This window comes from Drosophila mojavensis, unplaced genomic scaffold (genome assembly GCF_018153725.1).
Source record: "Drosophila mojavensis isolate 15081-1352.22 unplaced genomic scaffold, ASM1815372v1 contig_231, whole genome shotgun sequence".
Taxonomy (NCBI): Eukaryota; Metazoa; Arthropoda; class Insecta; order Diptera; family Drosophilidae; genus Drosophila; species Drosophila mojavensis.
This window is the reverse complement of record NW_025318772.1, coordinates 2,273,321-2,292,064: the sequence shown is the minus strand read 5'-3', so window position 1 is coordinate 2,292,064 and position 18,744 is coordinate 2,273,321. Positions and strand designations below refer to the sequence as shown.

Below are 18,744 nucleotides of genomic sequence, written 5' to 3'. Positions count from 1 at the left end.
ATTTTAAATAGAGCCTAACTTTTCGGTGGATTCCAGTCAGGTTTTCCCTGGTCTTCTGCTTACCAAACAAATCAGCTTTGGCCTAAGCCTTAATTATTATCAATTAAAGTTGGTAAATGACATTGATAGCTGCTCATTGCCTTGCCGTACTGGACAGCTTCCATTAGGCGCTTGAGGCTCTTAAGTATTCCATGTGCTCATCTAAAAGCAGTTGCAGCAATGAAGCAAAGATTAAATTTTCTCTCTCTCTCTCGAATACCCCTAAAGCGTGTGACCAGAGAGCATTTACTATCGATTCAGCGCTTGCAACGACCCGCAGCGCGCAGCCTCCCACTTGCCTTATCAGAGCATCAGCATGATGTTGTTGCTGTTGCTGTGGTTGTTGTTGTTGTTGTTGCTGATGTTGTCACAGTTGTTCGCTGCAGTTGCGTTAATGTTGCGCGCATTGTTTTTTGGGATTTGTAGCTAGTTGAAAACAAGATCTGCTGCTGCGATAGCCAGAGTTGCCGACAGCCAAAGCAGCAGCAGACCCTTGTGCATGGCCCACGGCCACCTCCCTGACCGGAGACAGTTCTATGAGCGCGCTGGGCTGTGCGTTGATGGACATGAAATTGCAATTTATTTTACGAAATCAGCGTCAGAATCGAGTCGCCAGTCGCTCATGGGACATGCGTCAGGGTCTGGTTCTAATGCTGGCTCTGCCTCTGCCTCTGCCCCTGCCTCTGTCTCTGCCTCTGTCTCTGCTTCTGACTACGGCTTCAGTCATTTGGGCTTGATTTGAATAAATTGAATGTCATTTGTATTTGGAATTCTTTCAGCTGGTCGCCACGTCTGTCTGTGACTCTCTGATTTTCCCTGTTGACTGCTTATCTTATCGTTGTCGTAATTAGTTAAGCTGACTTGTGCTTTATGTGTGGGCAGGCACTGAGCTGGAGCTAAAGCTGTAGCTGGACCTGGGAGACGTTTCGACAATTTAATGTGTCATTTGTATTTTGCGTCTCCAGATGAGGGCAGGAAATGCTGGCAGCATCGGCAGTTTCAGCAGCACCAGCTGCTCCAGTCCCAAATGTAATATCAAAATTTTCAATTTATTTGCTGATTTATTTGAATTCCATTTGAGTTCCTATTTTGATTGCATCTCATCCGGGCAGCTCCGCTCGGCCGAGCTCTGCTTTGCTTGGCCAGCGAAATTAAAACTTATCATTTGCACTTCATCTGCATTGCCTTTTTGCTGAAAAGGCCAACAAGGGAATATAATAGCAAACAGAGCAAAAAATACCAAAATGAAATGGGAAACTCTGAAGGGCAGACCAACACAATCCAATATCCTGGACTCTATAAATCCACTCCAGGGTTCGCGGAGCTGGACTACGCTGTCGTCGGGCCGTTGGCAATAGTTTTGATTATGGCTGAAATTGTCGCCTAAAATGCTTAACGTTAAATTATGCCGCCATAAATACTTACCGAGTCCGAGTCCGAGACCGAGACCGTGACCAAAACAAAGAGGACCAGCAAAATGTTCATTCTAAATAAACAACAGAGGACAGTGCACAGAGGCAGTGGCAGAGGCAGTGGCAGAGGCAGCGGCAGCGGCAGAGAAGCCATAAACCAAACGCCAGCCGGACTGTGGGCAGGCAAATTAATGCGCACTGGCCAGGAGGCGAGAGTCCTGCCAACTCAACTCAACGACCCGAATCCCGCCCTAAAAGCAATTTTACGAACTTAATAAATTTTCTATATCTCTTCATGCCAACACACACACACACACACATACAGGCCTGTTTTGACAAGCCACACACAATTGGATCTATGATATGAATTCTGTATGCATGTAAATACAAATATATATGTGCTGCTATATGCACTGGTGTATGTGTGTGCCGTGTGTGTATTTTGTCTATTTATTCGTCTGCCTATGTGTGAGTGGACTGTATAAATGGTCACATTTAATGGCTTTAGTCAAAAAAGACAATTTCTCATTATTTTCACTAAACAGGTCGTCACGTCGTTGTTGTTGCTTTTGTCTCGCTGTCGCTGCACAGTGGAGCAAAGTGAGTGTGCTGCTGATAGATTTATGGCGAAATGTTTCTGCACTCTTAAGTTGAAGCCAATGCGAAGCACTAATTGACTGACTATGCCAACCTGTCTGTCTGTGCGGCATTTCACTTGCAAAATGCCTATTGATTATTTTTCCTGGCGCATCTGTGACACACAAATTGCAATTGCTGCTGCATAAATAAAAGCACTGGCAAATGGGTCAAGTTACTTGAAAGCCACACGCTTCATTAGCATGGAGCGAGCTGCTGTCAAACGAGCCACTGTTGGCTTTTGGGCAGTTTATTTTTTAGCAAATAAACAATTTGCATTTTCAACTTGAACCGAGAGCCATCAAAAGCAGCAGCAGCAGCAGCAGCTACGATAGTCGCTTATCGCAGTCGGCAGCCGCAGCAGCAGCAGCAGGAGGAGGAGCAGCAGGACAATTTGCTGACCGAAAACCCATCAAACGCTTGTTGACTGACAGATGAATAGTGACAGGCCATCGAGCGATGATAATAACGGGTGTAATTACAAAGCTGTGCCACAGCCCCGCCTACTATTTGCACCGCACTTGTCGCACAGCGCGTGTCGCTGTCAATTAAGTTGTACACTTCAAGAAATATTTGCACACATTCAATCAAGTTGTTATATATGTATGTATGAGGATGTAGATCCATATCATAAGAAAACATGTGAGGCAATGTAATAAAAATAAACTATATACACAACCATATGTTGTATGGTTAGTGATGCATACAAAGCATGCGGGTATTCATGACTGCGCAATACACGCTTTCGATTGATTTACATTTTACCAGTTTATATTATATATTAAATATCAAATTAAGTCTGTTGCATATATGTTTATACATATATATAGGTGTCATTATCAGAATTTGTATCAAATTTTATTGACTATAAATATTGTGTGTAATAAAAAATAGAAATTTGTGATTTATCCAAAATAATTATAATAATAAAATATATCGCATACATTTTTTCATAATTAAATCGAGTTAAATCATGAAAATAATTTATAATAAAATGAACAAAACTTAATAGTTTAATAACAATTATTTTTTAAAATTATTCATATATTTTTTTAAAATTAATTTTTTATAATTAACTCGAGTTAATCATGAAAATACTTTATAATAAAATGAACAAAACTTAATAATTTAATAAGAATTATTTAAAAAAAAATTATTTTTATATATTTGCCTTTCCACAAACATATTCTGTAGCTCGACTATTTCTCCAAGTGTATGTGTCTATTTATGTTGCCTGAATTGTGTGCTCTTTGTGCTATTTGAAATCATTCGCTTTATATGCCAAATATTAACATTTACAGGCCCGCCCGGAGAGCGAGGAGAGCCCGGCCAGATGGGACCCATCGGACCGGCCGGACCGCCGGGCGAGAAAGGACCACGCGGCAAGCGGGGCAAGCGGGTGAGTGCTACAGCAAACCGAATAACCAATGCGAAAACTCGCTTTGCAGTCAATTTTAATTAGAAAACAACGTCGACTGCAAATTAAGTGCGAGCGTTGAAAAAAAAGCAGAGAAAGATAATAATAGAAAATCATAATGAAGAAAATTTATGAAAATGTAAATGGAAGTGTAAGTCTCTGTAAAAATGCGTGGAAGCGTAACGCTCATTTGCATACTCGTTGAATTAATCTGTAAATATTTTGTAAACACGTCGCAGTGTTACGCAACCTGTATATATGAATATATATATATGTATATACATTTGGGGCGCATCCGCATCCTTTTGGCATGACCGGGCACGCAGCGCCACCTGGCGGCTACCTTGCATGCTGAATATGTACATAGCTAAATATACGGCTAGATCTATCCATGAGAGATATATGTATGCATCCTTGACTCTGTGATATGAGCATGTTCTCCTGCGCCCCATCCCTCCCAAGGATCAACTCGCTCCACGCCCCACTAAAACCCATTACAGTTTCAGGCATAGATGAAATGCGTTTGATTAGCCCCTCAAGTATCTACCAGATACGCACGCTAAATAGGTGTTTGCGTCTCGGTGCCTCGCGGCGCCCGAAACTATGTCGCCGCACTTTGACGCCTCATCGAAATTGTCAAAACTGCGTCGGCTCTTAAGCCAGCTGGTTAATTTATACGCCTCGGCGAGTATCCGGCGCATTTATCTAGGCATTTGTGCCGTGCGTGTATGGGCACGTCCTCTGGAATGTCAACAGTGCAAAGATACTTAACATTTTTATTGGCACTTGGTGAGTCCGGGCGGCAGCTGTTGCCGCCCCGTGACGTGCTGATGGATGCACGGAGAGCATCAACGGATTCTCATATTTTGCAAAACACTGCTGCTGTATATAAATACACACGATGGATAACAGCCAGCTGAGGATTGACTGTGCGAGCGAGAGAGATGGAGAGGTAGACGAAAGGGAAGCTGGCATGAATATGTATCTAGAACGTGTTTGTGTACGTTATGAAAAATGCATAAGCGCCGCTGGCAAAGGAAAACCATCCGGGGGCAGCGATAGCATTGGCTGCTTCTGCTTTAACCACTCCAAGAGCATTTTTGCGCGTTTTGCCAATTTTCCTAAAAACAGTCTGATTATTGTATAACACACACACACACGCACACATATATATACTTAACACACACACACACACATAGAGTGCGGCGCTGAGTGGCAAATTCATATAACACGCCTTTGGCCAACTGCTGTTGGCCCAGTCATTGGCATGGCCATTGCTGTTGCTTTTACTGTTATTGTTGCTGTCGCTGTCGCTGCTGTTGTTGTTGTTGCTATCGTTGTTGTTGTTGTTGTTGTAATAATAACACAACAGCGGCAAAGAGCGTTCAAACAAAGTTCCAATACAAGCAGCAGTCAAAGACCAAAAACAACATCAAGTGGCAGTGGCAACTGGCAACAACGTGCAGCTTGGTTTTTATGACTTCTGCGTCGATTCGCCTTGGATTAACCGAGAGTTGTTCTAGTCGTTATTGCAGCTGAATGAAATGATATAATATTGAAGCTAATATACAATACATTCTCATCAGATTGGAGCTGAATCAAGAAATATAAAGAATAATCGTGTTTGCAAATTTCAGTTGATTTTGCGGGACTTTCGATCCTTCATTGATCAGCAAATCGAAATTAGTTAGTGAGTGTCTAAATTTAGTTAGTATTCAGTCAGTTATTCAGTCAGCTGTTCAGATTCAGAAAGGCACTAAGTTATTTAGTCAGTTATTCAGTTCGTTATTCAGTCAGTTTTAGTGAGTCAGTCATTCAATCAGTCATTTAGTCAGTCATTCATGCGGTCTTTTATTCAATCAGTCATTAAGCCAGGCATTCAATCATTCATTCAGTCATTCATTCGGTCAGTTATTCAAGCCATCAGTTCCTTAGTCATTCAGTGGGTTATTCAGTCAGTCCTTCAGTCTGTCACTCAATCAGTCCTTCAGTCTGTCATGCAGCCTGACACTTAGACAGTTTTAGTCAGTCTTTCAGTCATTCATTCCGTCAGTTATTCAGGCGGTCATTCTCTTAGTCATTCAGTCCGTCATTGTCAGTTATTCAGTCTCTCATTCAGTTAATTATTCAGTCAGTCATTCAGTCTGCCATACAGTCAGTTTTAGTCACTCATTTAGTCATTCAGTCAGTCATTCATTGGATCTATCTCACATTCTAACCATATCTCAATTTGATTTTTCTTACTTTTCTAGTTTCTTCTGCATAACTTTCGTGTCTCCCCTCGTTGTTAGCTTCAGTTGCGTTTAATGCATGCCGCGCCTCCTGCCACAATATTTTCAATGCTTGCGCACTCGTGCCATGGTGCTCGAATGTGCCGATTACATCGCCCGGCTCTCTGCTATTGCTGCTGTTGCTGTTGTTGCTGTTGTTGCCCGCATTGGCCGTGCCCCGCGCCTACGCGGCAGCAACGTGATGTCAAAACAAATGAAAGTCATGAGAAACGGCAGGCAGTCGCAGCTCCCTGGCTGCCTTCAGCAAACAAACAAAACTTTTGGCAACAAACAAAAGTTTGGCTCCTTCCGCGTGCCGCCGCTCCCCTCTAGCCATACAGATTCTCGGCCCAGGCCGTGCCACACCGAGGCAGTGTTCAGCATAAAAAATTATTTGCAACAATTGCCATCATCTTCGATGAACGCTGGGCTGGGTCCCAGCTCCTCCGACTCCTACTCTGACTCTGGCTATGTCTATGGCTCCGACTCTGGAGCTGGCTTTAGCTTTGGCTCTAGCGAAACGTGACGGCTCCCGGCAGCTACGACAAGGCGGGGCGTCGATTTTTCAATTCGGCTATCAGCGGCTTTGATTTTCCGAGGAAAACCTTTCCAAGCCGTAACCCAGGCATTTCAATGAATGAAAATGGGAATGCGAATGTGAATGTGAATGTCTCTGATGATGATGCGAAACGTTGAGAAATGATGCGCCTCGTGTGCCACATTTCGACTTTAACACATTCGCTTAGCAGCCAAATAGGAAAATTGTGTACAAGTTTTTCTTCTTTTGCTTTGCGTTTTCTTTTTAAATTTGGCGCGTTGCTTGCATTAAAAACTCTTGTAATTAGTTCAGTAAGTCGTAAAAAATGCTCAAATTGTTTTGGAAAACATTTATCCGTCTAGCGCTATAGAGCCACACCCCCAATGGCTTTGCATCTGGCAATAAGTCTATAGCCGTACAATGGCAACGATTTCGACTCGTTTTATTCGCATACTCTAACCAAGGGTATCTTAGCTCTAGCCAGGCGCTAGCAACAAGAAACTTCCCAGACTGCCCATGCAGTGGAAGGGTATTGGGTCTTCGGCATGGCTAGCTGAGCTACGGCTTTATTATTGCCTTTTTTCTTGTCGCGTCTGTCGCGTCGGCTACGGCCATAAAAAACGCAATTGTAGGCATTATAAATTTGACATGTTATTTTCGTCGCCTCGTCAGAATAAAATGTTCGCATGAGAATGTTGCGTCATTTGCTGGCAGGCCAGGCAAGGCAGGAAGGCGGGAAGGCGGGCGAGGGCGACGTTGGCTTAGCATATATGAAATAAGCATATGAGCAGGAGGCGGGGCAGCAGGGCCGGGTGCCCAAATGAGCTGCGATGTGATGGAATTATGCTCTGAGCAAACCTGAGCATTGCGACAGACATTTGCCAGTTGACATATAAGAAAACTCATTTATGGATCTGCGGATGAGTTATTGATGTGTAAATTCAAATTAAATGCCATTCGAAACGAAACAGAGATAAAAGTATTTCGGAACTCAAGAAATTTAACAAGCATCTATTTTACTATCATATACATAATTTGTTTAGGTTCGTTCATTGCTTATGAGAATAAATTATATATGTTGATGACCTGATGTAGTCTGGCAATCTGATATAGTCTGCCTAGAAAACTAAATAATTTGTATATAGATTTACAGATACTAAGCCAGTTTCTGTTGGCATTTCATTCTGTTTTGATAAATAGAAAATATATATATATTTTATATCACCAGGAAAACTTGATGGGAAACAATATTCTTTTATCATATTTGACAGTTCGATTGATTGTAAATTGAAAGATTCATAATAAACAATGCATCACCGCAAAGCTGGCTAATCAATTGGCTTTATTGCCTTATGTCGGTCTCTTCGGAATGAATTCAGCTTTGTGTTTGCATATTTGGGCGCTGGCAAATCTAATATACAATTTACGATCGGGCAACATATTAAAAATTTAAATTAATTTCAAACTTTTTGACGAGTTTCGCTGCGAGCAGTGAGCGCAGCGACGGGGCGTATAATGAATATCCAATGACTGTCCAACTGTGGCAGTGGGCGGTGGGCGGTGGGCGGTAGGCGTGCGGCAGATGCCGAGAGCTTTGCCATTTATTATGCGCACTGTTGTCGCTTTGGCTTTAGCTGTTTTAGATTTGCGTTGCCATTTTTTTAATAAAGTTGAAACAATATTTCACACACACACATACACACACACACACACGCACACACACTCACACACATATATATATTCTTAAACGGTGTTTCCTAGGCAGCTTCTGCCCCGAGCGCTGCGTCAAAAACTGTTGAAGCATTTATGTCAAATTTATGTTAATATATTTTACAATCGTCGCTTCACCCAGGCCCATGCCCATGCCCATGCCCATGTCCATGTCACATCAGCGTGTGTGTGTGCGTTGTCTTTGAGAGTCTCAAAATCTGCATAAATTTTGTAGCTGCTCTAGCTGGCATTTCTTATCAGCAGCATTGGGCAAGTTTCTTGTTGGCGTCGCGTGTGTCTTGGGTAAATAGAGTCATAAAAATTGCCGCTGACGCTCAAACAAAAACAAGAACAGAAACCTGAAGAGACATGAGAAAAAAATAAAACAAAAAACAAAAAATGGGTAGAAAACTTGCTGATACACGTTACAACAACAGCGAGCAGCTCCGGCTCAGTTGCCTGGGTAACATGAGCCGTGTCCCTTGGCCCTAGAGCTGCTGCTGGCCAGAAAGTCGCTCGCATGTGGCACACCGCTGACGACTCGAAGACGACACTTTGCCACACACACACGCATAAGCACACATATATGCACTGCCACACTTGTGCTCGCAAATCAAAGCCTTAAAGTTGCTTACGTGAAAAATCTAAACGATTCTGCGTGCGTCTTTGTTGCTGTGTGTTAAGTCTTTGTTTGTATGTGCGCGCGCGTGTGTGTGTGTGTGTTGTTATATCTTCATGTTTGCCACTCAAAGGGTTCACATTCGTCGTGCTCTGGCGTCTTTTCGCCGGCAATTCGTTTCGGGTGTTGGCTAAACGACGCAATAAGCTTAGCACTTTCAGCCAGCCAGCCCAACTGAATCACTGACTGAATTTTCATTGCTTCTGCTCGACTTGAGTTGAGTTGGGTTTTCGGTTTGGGTATGGAAATGTGTTTGGGTATGGGTATGGGTTTATAGCTCGATTTGATAAGCCTCCGCAATGCTGTGCCAACTGCTATGTTGCTTATCGGGCATGCGAGTCTCTCTCTGTGTGTGTGACGTCATTGTTCATTGAAAATTGCGCAGCATGCAAATTTTAGCAAATTTTTTCCCTTCTTTTCTATTTGCGCAATTTTCCATTTTGCCACTATGGCAATTATTTGTGGTCAGTGCTCATATGTCTAGCCATATTGAATATGAAGCCCAACGAAGTCGGTCAAGCATGCCATTCAAGGCACAGCAGGAGTGCGGATGCGGGTGTGTGTGTGTGTGTGTGTGTGCGTGTGGCATGTAATGTTGCCCCTGGGGTGTGCGTAACTTTTATTTTATGGCCACTGATGATGAGGGCGCTGTGGGAGCAACAAAAACGATTGAATAAAGAAATCCAGGCGCACGCAACGCCACGTATGTATGCTGGCAAATAAAAATCTCAAGTTAGCGACACCAAATGAACGGCTCTGCCCACCCACTCACACACACACACCAGTACACACGACACGCACACCTACACAGACAAGTCCTGGAAATGTATAGGCACGCGTTTGCCATTGATGTGGGGCTGTTTTCCAATGGGGCCTGCAGCCAGCCAACTGGCGTAATGTTACGTTACGCTATTCTGGCATATAGATACACCCCCGCTGCTTGCGAATGATTGCGGCTGCGAAAAGGCGAAATCTTTAGCAACGATTTCCCTAAATACTGCCAAATTTCCGGCATATTACAATATCAGGACATCAACAACAACAACAACAACAATATCGAATGGCGGTAACAATGTTTGCAAGCGGCAAAATGAAATCACGCGAAATTTTTACATTGCGTCTTGACTTTTGCCTTGCGGCTGACTGCAATGTACAATGGGCGGCATTGGCCAACAATTGCGTAAAAAAGTGATCTTAAGTGAAAATTGAATATATAGTTCAGTTTAATATTAATATATATACTATATATATAGTACTAAACTAAACTATATATTTTAAATATATAAGTATTATATTAATATGCAATTTTCATTTCATTAATTTTCAAAATTTAAAAAATTTGTTAAAGTAAATATTTAACTCTTTGTATAAATGAAATTTTTACAAACTCTAAATGTGAAAATATACATATAAGTATATATGAAGAATGTTCTAATTGAATTCTATTTTATTATTATTATTTTTAATTTTATTTATTTTTTTTAATTTAATTTTTATTTGTTCTCTTTTATTAATATAATGAAGTGTAGAATTTGTACATTCTAAGTTCTATAAAGCACAAACATATTTTATTTACCATCTATATCACTTCAATCTTATTTCTTTCGAGTAAAACTATGTATTGATTAAATGATTTTCAATTTATTTCACAAGTTCAATGTGAATTCCTTTAAAAATTTAAAAAGTTTGAGTTCTTTAAAAATTGTTTTAAGACGATTTGAAATCTGCTTTGGCAAATGAAAAACGAAAAAGAAAATAAACAGTAATTGATATCTGTAGTTGCTTTCACGGAGCCTTAAAGCTCACAACTTAAATATTCTTGGTATTTGGCTTTTGGGTCCATTGTCGATGCGAAGCGGAACATATTACGCGTTTAATGTGGCCGCGCACTTGCCAAGAACTTCCCTGGCATTGTGTGATTCTTGTAAACTTTTGTGAAGAGCGAAAGATGTGGAACGTATTACATGGCTGGGCCAACTCCGTACGCGTGATGGTGGGGTGGCAGCAGCAGCAGCAGCAGCAGCAGCAGCAGCAGCAGCAGGAGCGGGAGCGGGAGCAGGAGTTGGAGTTTTGTGTGTGAGCCGGAAACGAGCTACAAAACTTTCACCTCGGGCGGTGTTCAGCTGTTGTTGTTGTTGTTGTTGCTGCTGCTGCTGCTGCTTTAGCTGCGGTTGCCGTGGCTGTAAAAAGTATGAAATTTCTAAAGGAAACTGCCATAAAAAAAAACGAAGACGAAAAAAAACAGAAATGGGAAAAATATGCGCGCACGCACACACAAACTGACAGATGGCATGGACATCGCACTGGCGGCTGCGGCATATGACTGTACTTGAGCACGAACGTGGGCGTTGGCCACGCCCCGCTGCGGCAGTCAGTGTCGCAGGAAAAGGTCGCGCGGTCGAGATCAAAATGATTTTCAATTTAACGCATTTACGTGCGGCCATTTGTCTGCCTTTGCCTACGAAATTTCAATGAAATTCCCGTTGCGAAACGGGACTATCTACTCCCATATCCACTTCAATTGACCGGTGTCCGGCGATGGCAATTACTTTGCAATTACAACAAATTCGCGTGTATTTTCTTATCGGCCGGCGCCTGAAAGTATGCAGGGAAAGAAAACACTCGGCTTCAGTTGAAAGTTGAAATTGAAAAGCGTTTGGGCAAATAAAAAGCAAATTTGCGAATAATTTACCGAAATGCCTCTCAGCATGTGAACGCATTAAATTTATGTATGAGTGTGGGTGTGTGTGAGTGGGTGAGCGGGTGAACGGGTGTGTGTGTGGGTGTGTGGGTGTGCTATGTTTGCTGAATACATTGGAAATTAAAATCAACTCGAGGCGCTCGCACAAATATTGATACATTCTAATGGATTTCACATACAAGCAAACACACACTCGCACACACGCAGTCATAGAAAGATCGAGCGAAAGAGGCTGGCGAAAAAGCAGAGAAGAAGTTTTTATCGTAGTTAGGCAGCTGCGCCATCAGAATCGTCCTTGCGAATGGCTAACAAACATTTGCCCAAATTCACTTGGCTTCGTATCTTTTATTTATGTTATTTATCGCAGCTGCCGCTGCCGTTGCCTGTGCCGTTGCCGTCGGCTCCTTAAAGCCTTTAAATCCTTGGCCCATACGTTTTCGGCATCTCTGTTTTTATTGCTGGCGTTGATTTGTCGCTGGCATTTGTTTATCGACTCACCGACTGAGTGACTGACAGATTGGCTGATGGGCCAACTGATGGCAAATGTGGTGCCATAAGCCTTCATTATCGCCAGTGGCGCACGCAGGGCAAAAGTTAAGCGCGCGCTTTAATTTCAAGCGCTTTAATTGCCGAGCAAATGGACGACTAATCACTGAAAGCCCAACAAAGGGCGGAAGCGGAAATTCAGTAGAGCCCCAAGGCAGACACTGAGAGAGTGAGAGAGAGAGAGAGCTATTCTATACCCCAGAGTCTTTGGCAACATTGTGTATAACTGTAAAACTTGCAACAAAGTGCCAGCTGGGCGTCGACAAACACACACACACACACATACACGGAAACACTCACGCACACATACATACGTGCGATGCAGATGAGCTGCGCCTTATATGAGTATGCATAAAGGGGCAAAAGTTACTCGTGCGCTGGCAACTGCATTTGCGGTAAGCCATGACGGCGTCATGGTCGTTGCTCCTGCCACAGTCGCCTCCTGCTAGCGACCAACTTGCGTTCAAATTGTTGCTGCTGTTGTTGTTGTTGTTGTTGTCCTTGTTGTTGCTGTTGCTGTTGTCTCCTTTTTCTCGTCGCCATTTCATTTGTTTTTGTGCATTTAAGCGAGCGAACGGCCGCCATTTCGTAGCATCACTTAAGCATATGCTCCATGCGTGTGAGTGTGTGTGTGTACATGTGTGTGCTAAGCGGTTTGCATTGTTATGCAATCTATTGTTGTTGCCTTTTAATATCTGTAAGTACGGCACTTCCTTAGGCAACAAAAAGCATTGCGAACAAAAAAATGGCTATAAAATTTAATTATTTTACATGCGCTAACCCAAGAAGATTATCTTGGCGAAGACATTAAAAAGTTTCTAATACAAGTATAAAGAGGGAAACATATATACGTATAGAGAGAGAGAGAGTGAGTGAGAGAGAGTTTTATACATATTTCCATACACTTTAAGCAACAATGTTGCCCAATTTTCTGCAAGCTTTGAATTGCTATTGAATGTTTTCTTTTTTTTTTTTTCTAAGCGCCAGCTCTTACGTGTGTAAACGTTTTCCATTTCCCATTTGCTGTAGCTGTTTATATTGTTGCTGTTCCTTTTTTATGGGCCTTAACATTTGCGTAATAGACTTTGTAGCTGCCGCTGGGCGTGCTGCGGCTCGAATTCGATTGTCTTAGCGCTCGAGTACTTTTCGCTGCTGCAAATGGGATCTAAATGCAACTAGACGTATGTGTAAGTGTGTGTGTGTGTGTGTGTGAGTGATTGTGTGTGGCTGCTGTGGTTGCTCAAATGCACACGCGGCTTTTTTGGCTGTGTCGTTGACTTCTTGAATGTGTGAGTGTTCGAAATTGTTGAGAAGCGCCCGAAAACCAATTCATTATCTTTCACTTTGGAACTTACCCTGAATACGCACACACACACACGCACACACACAACCACACAATGGCACTCAACCTAGCAAGAGCCAAAGAGCAATGCACAAAACACACACACTCACACACACTCACACACACTCATACGCACACACTCGCACAGCGCACTTGAAGCACGTCGCTGCTTGACTTTATTTTCGACTCGCACTACCATGCCACGCCCCTAGCTTCCCCTGCCAGCCGCCCTCGCCGATTTTAAAGGCTTTTCTATGCCAGCATTGTCTAAGTCGGCGGCTATGGAGCGAGCTGCGACTCGGCTCCGACTTGCACTTAACACAATTTCGAGGCACACACAAAAGACTTTCACTGCGGCACAGCAGCCACCGAAAGCTCGCACCATCAATACGGCCAGCACACACCCACACTCATACACATCCATACACACCAACGAGCCGCCTGGCCACCCCAAGGGACGAGACGAAGTTGATTTTGTTTTTTACTTTATATTATCATGGCAGCGTATTACGCGTCGCTTTTGTTGCGCCATCAAAGCGTGTGTGCGGGTGTGTGGAACGAGCGCGTGCAACGCCTCGGGCGGCGCCACGTGGCATAAATTAATCTTCTCACTAAATTTGCCAACATATCTCTCTTCCATCCCCCCGTTGTCTCCCAAACGCATTTGCATTCCGCCTTTGCTTTGAGCAGCTATTTGGACCTGGCGGCGCCAAGCTGGAGGACGACTATGATGATCCGCCCGTCACACTGTTGCGTGGCCCACCCGGACCACCGGGCGCCGCGGGCAAGGACGGCCGCGACGGACGTGATGGCAGCAAGGGTGAACCCGGAGAGCCAGGTGAGCCGGGCTCACTGGGTCCACGTGGCCTGGACGGCCTACCGGGAGAGCCGGGCATTGAGGGCCCACCTGGTCTGCCCGGCTACCAGGGACCGCCCGGCGAGAAGGGCGATCGCGGCGATATTGGTCCACCTGGTCTGATGGGACCTCCTGGCCTGCCCGGACCACCAGGCTATCCAGGCGTCAAGGGCGACAAGGGTGACCGCGGCGATTCGGTAAGTTACAAACAATCGATGATTGCTATCGATATTTACCAATCGAGTACACTTTAGTACCGCAAAATGCGACGCAGGCAGGACGACGGAATGTCCGATGCCCCACACATTCCGGCAATTGAATATGTGAGTAGCTGCCTCCTCGACTCTCTAAAGACAAATCCTTAACATGCATATTTTCCACAGCTTTACGGACCACCTGGTCCACCCGGTCCCATGGGCCCGCCCGGACACACTGGACCTCAGGGCGAGCGCGGCTTGGACGGACGCAAGGGTGATCCTGTAAGTATATATAGTGCCTATGTCTAACTGTAATATCTAATATATGTCATCCATGGCATAGGGCGAGAAGGGACACAAGGGCGATCAAGGACCCATGGGCTTACCCGTAAGTATTCTGCATTGCCTTTCGATGTCCAGCTCTTATGTATGTCCATTCATTTCTAGGGCCCAATGGGCATGCGTGGTGAATCGGGACCCTCCGGTCCAGCAGGCAAGGCTGGCCTTCCGGTAAGTGACAGCTTAATGAATCCTCTGACATGAGCTCTTTTCATTGGCGTACTAAAAATTTCATGTTTGGCTTTTATGTTGCTACAAAATTTGTTGTTGATCATCTTGGTTTGGTAATTTTTGTGTTGTAAGCTTTTGCTGTGACTAAGGCATACTCTAACATTCTCTTATGTGTTCTTTATGTCTCTCTCTCTCTTTCTCTCTTTCATCAACCTGGAACAGGTGTGGGGCGACTACTAATACAACTTACTCAAAAGTGCAGTCTAAATATAAATAACAAACTTATTGCGCCTACTCTCCAAATGCGATACTCACACACCCAAACACACACACATAAACTCACACACACACTAACACCAGCGCACGGGAGGCGAAATAATAATACGCTGAACTATAAGGAAGAAATTATTTATGAAAAAAAAAAAAAAAAAAAACCAGATTTATAAATTATGCATAGAAAATGTTAGCTCTCTGACAAACCGCTCCGTTTGAATGTCAATCTATATAGTCAGTCATGTAGCTCTGTGTATATGTATGTATGTACATACCAACTGCCCATGTACATAAATACATGTGAAACCCAGCACGAAATATCAGCCGCATGCCAGCTCCAACGACAGGAGATCGCATGGAAAACAACTAAATGAATGGAAATGAATATATATGAATCATATATGAACAATACTCATATCAAACATGAAACATAACAAAGCAGCAGGCCATACAAATATTTATGTATACAAAGAGAACAGTTATTGCTATAGAGTCAGGCGATCAAACATATTTACAAATATCAATTGAATTAACCAGGCAAATTGAGTATTTAAGTACGTGTATATATATATAAATATATACGAGATGGGGCAAACATAGAACTCGGCAATCAACTAAAGCCAACAACCTGCTAACAAATGTGCAATGCAAATATTTTAATTGCATTTCATTTAAAGCTGAGCTGTTCGCATTAGCTTGTACACTTAATACAAAGCCAACAATAGCAGCAGCAACAGCAGCTGCAGCAGCAGCAGCAGCAACAGCAGCAGCAGCAGCAGCAGCAGTAGCTGCAGCAACTGTTGCATAAATCATACGCACCGTGGCACATGAAAACAACACAACATAAACTCTGACTGCAGATGCAACAGCGTGATTTAATCTGCTTGTAGCTCTCTCGATTGATCAATAAATTTCATTGTCGATATCAATTTGAAGTGCTGCTCCTGTTGCTCCTGCTGCTGCTGCTGCTGCTGCTGTTGCATTGTTGTATTATCTTAGGTGCCGTCCAGAGGCTTTGTCGTGTATTCAATTTATTGGGTGGCCAAAGCTTCACAGCTTGACAGCAACAGGAAGGGAGGGAAGACAGAAATCAATTCAAATACTCGAACTATTCATAAATTTTGAATAGAATAAGTGAAAACTGTAAAAAAAAAGAAAATCTATATAAATTTTTGAAATTTGACTCAGTGTTTGCATATAGAATATCGTGTTTAAATATGTGTGTTTTATGTCTACAAAACAAAGAAATATATGTATACATATATATGTGTATGTGTGTATTGAACACAATAACAAATTAAAACAAAATAGAATACATATAAATAATTGTAATATCATGCGACAACAACAAAGAGCTATCTTCCAATTGTGCATATTTTCAGTGTTAAATGTAACTTGAATACAAAACGCGTTGAATTAGCTAGGCTAAAACTTAAATATACCTACCCTATATATATATAATAAATATATATATATATATATATATAATTGAAATTGGAATATGTGTACACAATAAAGCATTTGCAGTGGCATCGGCCGGGCCGGTGAACGACAAAGCGGCCTCAGAATGTTAACCCAAACCCGAATACTATCCCATTGAATGCAGTTTCGAGTGCATTCAGCCATTGAGAATATTATTAACAATTAACTTATCTCATATATCCTATTGGTTTCATTGAACATCTCAAATAAATTAATGCAAATCTACCTTTCAATCTCTGCACATCACAAAAACACTAAAATGAAACGAAAAAATAAAAAAAAAAATAAATGAAAAACAATTTACATTTTATAAATAATATACGAGCATGCGATATCAGCTAAAAAACTACAGTCAATGAATACAAAATGAGACGATAATAAAAGCAAAGGGAGTAAAGCAAGTGGAATCTATGATATGTTGAACTCTAAAACAAAATGCGATGCATTTGCACAAAACTTCATAAAAAAAATAAAAAATAAAAATATTAATTTTCTGATTTATATGCATATTATGAATAGAAATTCAAAAAATGTTTGGGGCAAAATCCAAATGAATATTTATATGTCAATTTGTTTGCAATTAAATGTAACACAAAATTAAAGAATACAAAATGAAAGTAGGCGAATTTCGCATGTCAATTTTGATTTGGCCAAACTGAAGGTGTACATAAAAAAAGCTGAACGAAATGTCAACTAAAGATAAGATACGATATTTAATTAACCATAGTTCTATAATTGCGCTTAGCTCCCACTTTCACTCTATTAACTCTACTCGACTTTCACCTCTTTGACCCTCTCAATCTTTTTCAAACTAACTAACAAAATACACTATATGTAATATCCATAGGCTAGAATAATGAATTGTGTGACCCTAGCAATATGTGTTGGTCTAACGGCAATGCGAGCGCATCACATCTAACTTGAGCATTATATAATATAATTTTAACTTAAATTTAACTTTAAATTTTACAAATTACAAATTACAAATTGATATTGTCCAACTTAAATTTGAGTATTAACTTCATAAGCTGCTAACGGTAATTATAAGTGTACATTTGTTAATTACGTACTAAAAAAAAAAAAAGCAAAAAGAACAAAAAAACAACACGAAAACCAATTATTGCAATTAAATAACAAATAACAAATAATAAATATATATGTCTGCATATGTATACATATGTCTATATATTGAGTGTATTAATGTCTATATATACATAGAGGGTATATATATGTATGTATGTATGTATGCAATCGACATAATTCATAAAATACATAACGCATGCATTACGAGCATCGTGCTAATCCGAGCAGAGGGCAGCCCCTTGACCGGCGGCAGCAACAAATTGTAAAGCGGCTAATGAAATCAATATCATTTTCATCTTAATTCTGCATTTTCAATAAAGTGATGGTTTTTTACTAAAAAACAAAATACAATCGAATTCTACTAATTTGTGATTACGACTTTGATTAATCGCAAGAAGGCGAAAGAAACAGCGAAAATTGAGTTAAGATTTTCGACTTTCACTCAGGCAATTGCTAACGCTTTTATTCTCTCTCTCTCTCTCTCTCTCTCTCGCTCTCTCCGTATCTGGCCCTCTCATTCTGCGCAATGCTTACAGGGTCCGCCTGGCTTGGATGGCATGAAGGTACACTAACTGGCTTCCAAAAATGTCCGCTTAGATTCTTGGCCTTGTCTAACTGAAATCTTTGTTTTCACACAGGGCGCACAGGGCGAGACGGGACACAAGGGCGAGCGCGGTGATCCAGGTTTGCCGGTAAGTACAGCTATATATACACACACACATACACACACACGCACACACCATTTTCTGATTATATGTAGTACATATGTATCTATACACTCACACACTCACACACACACACACACACATGTGTTTTATCTACCTTATGTGGTTGCTAATTTGAATAATATGTGTTTCTTCTTTTTATTATGTTTTTTTTTTTTTTTTAAATCTTGTCTGCATGCAATTCTGTCTCTTTGTTGGCGTCGTACACTGTCTTCAATCTATGCAAAAACCTTCCACACACGTATCAACCTTTTTGACCCACACACACACACATATATATACTCAATCACGTAAACAAACAAACACACACAAACACGAACATATACGA

The 18,744-nt window shown here is 41.8% G+C and overlaps 1 protein-coding gene across 18 annotated transcripts in view; it reads left to right on the top strand.

Annotated features, from left to right (window-relative positions):
* The window catches only part of LOC6574703 (collagen alpha chain CG42342), a 77,921-nt gene that overhangs the window by 57,502 nt on the left and 1,675 nt on the right, over positions 1-18,744 (top strand). For 7 of the 18 annotated variants that reach the window (XM_032729779.2, XM_032729776.2, XM_032729778.2 and 4 more), the window contains 7 exons: positions 3,389-3,486; positions 13,981-14,343; positions 14,401-14,469; positions 14,530-14,625; positions 14,687-14,731; positions 14,791-14,853; positions 18,330-18,383. In XM_032729779.2, the coding sequence (XP_032585670.1) occupies positions 3,389-3,486; positions 13,981-14,343; positions 14,401-14,469; positions 14,530-14,625; positions 14,687-14,731; positions 14,791-14,853; positions 18,330-18,383 (788 nt within the window). Of the gene's footprint in view, positions 1-3,388; positions 3,487-13,980; positions 14,344-14,400; positions 14,470-14,529; positions 14,626-14,686; positions 14,732-14,790; positions 14,854-15,075; positions 16,969-18,227; positions 18,255-18,329; positions 18,384-18,744 lie in introns of those variants that run through there. The other 11 variants (XM_015167611.3, XM_015167610.3, XM_032729759.2 and 8 more) reach the window with 3 other exon arrangements.